A 1303-nucleotide genomic window follows, 5' to 3' on the forward strand; every position below is an offset into this window, starting at 1 on the left:
TTTTCTACAGCTACTGAAAATCACAGTTAAAGTTCAAGGCCTATTAATTTTCTACAGCTACTGAAAATCACAGTTAAAGTTCAAGGCCGATTAATTTTCTACAGCTACTGGAAAATTAATGGCCTTGAACTTTAACTGTGATTTTCAGTAGCTGTAGAAAATTAATGGCCTTGAACTTTAACTGTGATTTTAAAATTAATGGCCTTGAACTTTAACTGTGATTTTCAGTAGCTGTACTACATCTACTGAAAATCACAGTTAAAATTAAGTTTCTTAACGCTAGGTTTCTATATTCTAATATTTCTTACTGTGAGAGTCTGGCGGAGAGTGAGGTCTGGGAAAAAGATATCCTGTTGCATGACGTAACAGATCTTTCTGCGCAGCTGTTTAGTAAGGGTTTCTCCGTTCAAGGTGATCAGGCCCGAGTCTGTTTTCAGCCTGCCGCTCAGAGCATTAAGTAAGGTGGTCTTCCCAGAGCCTGGAATACAGATAGCAACATTAACGTCAGATATAAACAAACAGACGCACGGAAAACAGACTGACAGTTAATGTAATAATCACCTCGACGTTTCATAGGGGGAAAAGCTAAATATAAAACAAAAATCATTAAACTACTTAAATGTGTAGTCCGACGACTTGCCGAACCTGAATGGATATTACAGACACAATATCAGATTTATTGGTTAGCGCCAAACTTGTTTGACCACTCTACAAATACCAATAAACAACTACTGTATGTCTAGGAAAGATCTAGTGGTAGTGAACCCTAACAACGATGACCATGAATATAAAAGTACAAAGACCTGGGATGGTTTATTGTACCTACCGCTCGGTCCCATGACCCCTAACACTTGACCTGGACGAACCATTCCACTGACGTCTTGTAGAATCTGCTTTCCGCTACACGAGACACACACAGCTCGGAAGACGAGCTCAGCTGGTCGGGATCTCTGCATCGGAGCCGAGTTGTGCAGGTGCACGGCGGACCCCTCGGGCCTGTGAAGATCAAACAAACACCGGCTGTAGCTACAAGTATTTATAAACAAGTAACATCAACGTTGTGTTCGAAGTGTTGGTGGTGATCGACAAAGTTTACAGAAATTAATGATACCGTGTTAACACTGAACAGTGACGCTGTATAACAAGATAACACTAATGAACGATACTGTGTTACGACTGTTAAAGAAAGATACTGTATTAAATGTTAATACAGATTATGAAATTGCGAAAAGAAATGTAACACGATGTTACGAGTGATAGTAATGACGACAGATATTGTGTTTGAAGTGTTAATACTGATGAA

The 1303-nt window shown here is 39.4% G+C and overlaps 1 protein-coding gene across 1 annotated transcript; it reads right to left on the bottom strand.

Moving 5' to 3' along the window:
* Positions 1–308: 308 nt before the first annotated feature.
* Positions 309–988, bottom strand: LOC111083701 (ABC transporter G family member 21-like; the record flags this gene model as incomplete). The annotated part of the gene is made up of 2 exons (XM_022380348.1): positions 827–988; positions 309–478 (listed from the first exon to the last, which is right to left on the bottom strand). Coding segments are annotated over exons 1-2 (300 nt in total), but the record flags the coding sequence as incomplete, so codon positions are not given.
* Positions 989–1303: the final 315 nt, after the last annotated feature.

Source organism: Limulus polyphemus, unplaced genomic scaffold (assembly GCF_000517525.1).
Source record: "Limulus polyphemus unplaced genomic scaffold, Limulus_polyphemus-2.1.2 Scaffold10724, whole genome shotgun sequence".
Lineage (NCBI taxonomy): Eukaryota > Metazoa > Arthropoda > Merostomata > Xiphosura > Limulidae > Limulus > Limulus polyphemus.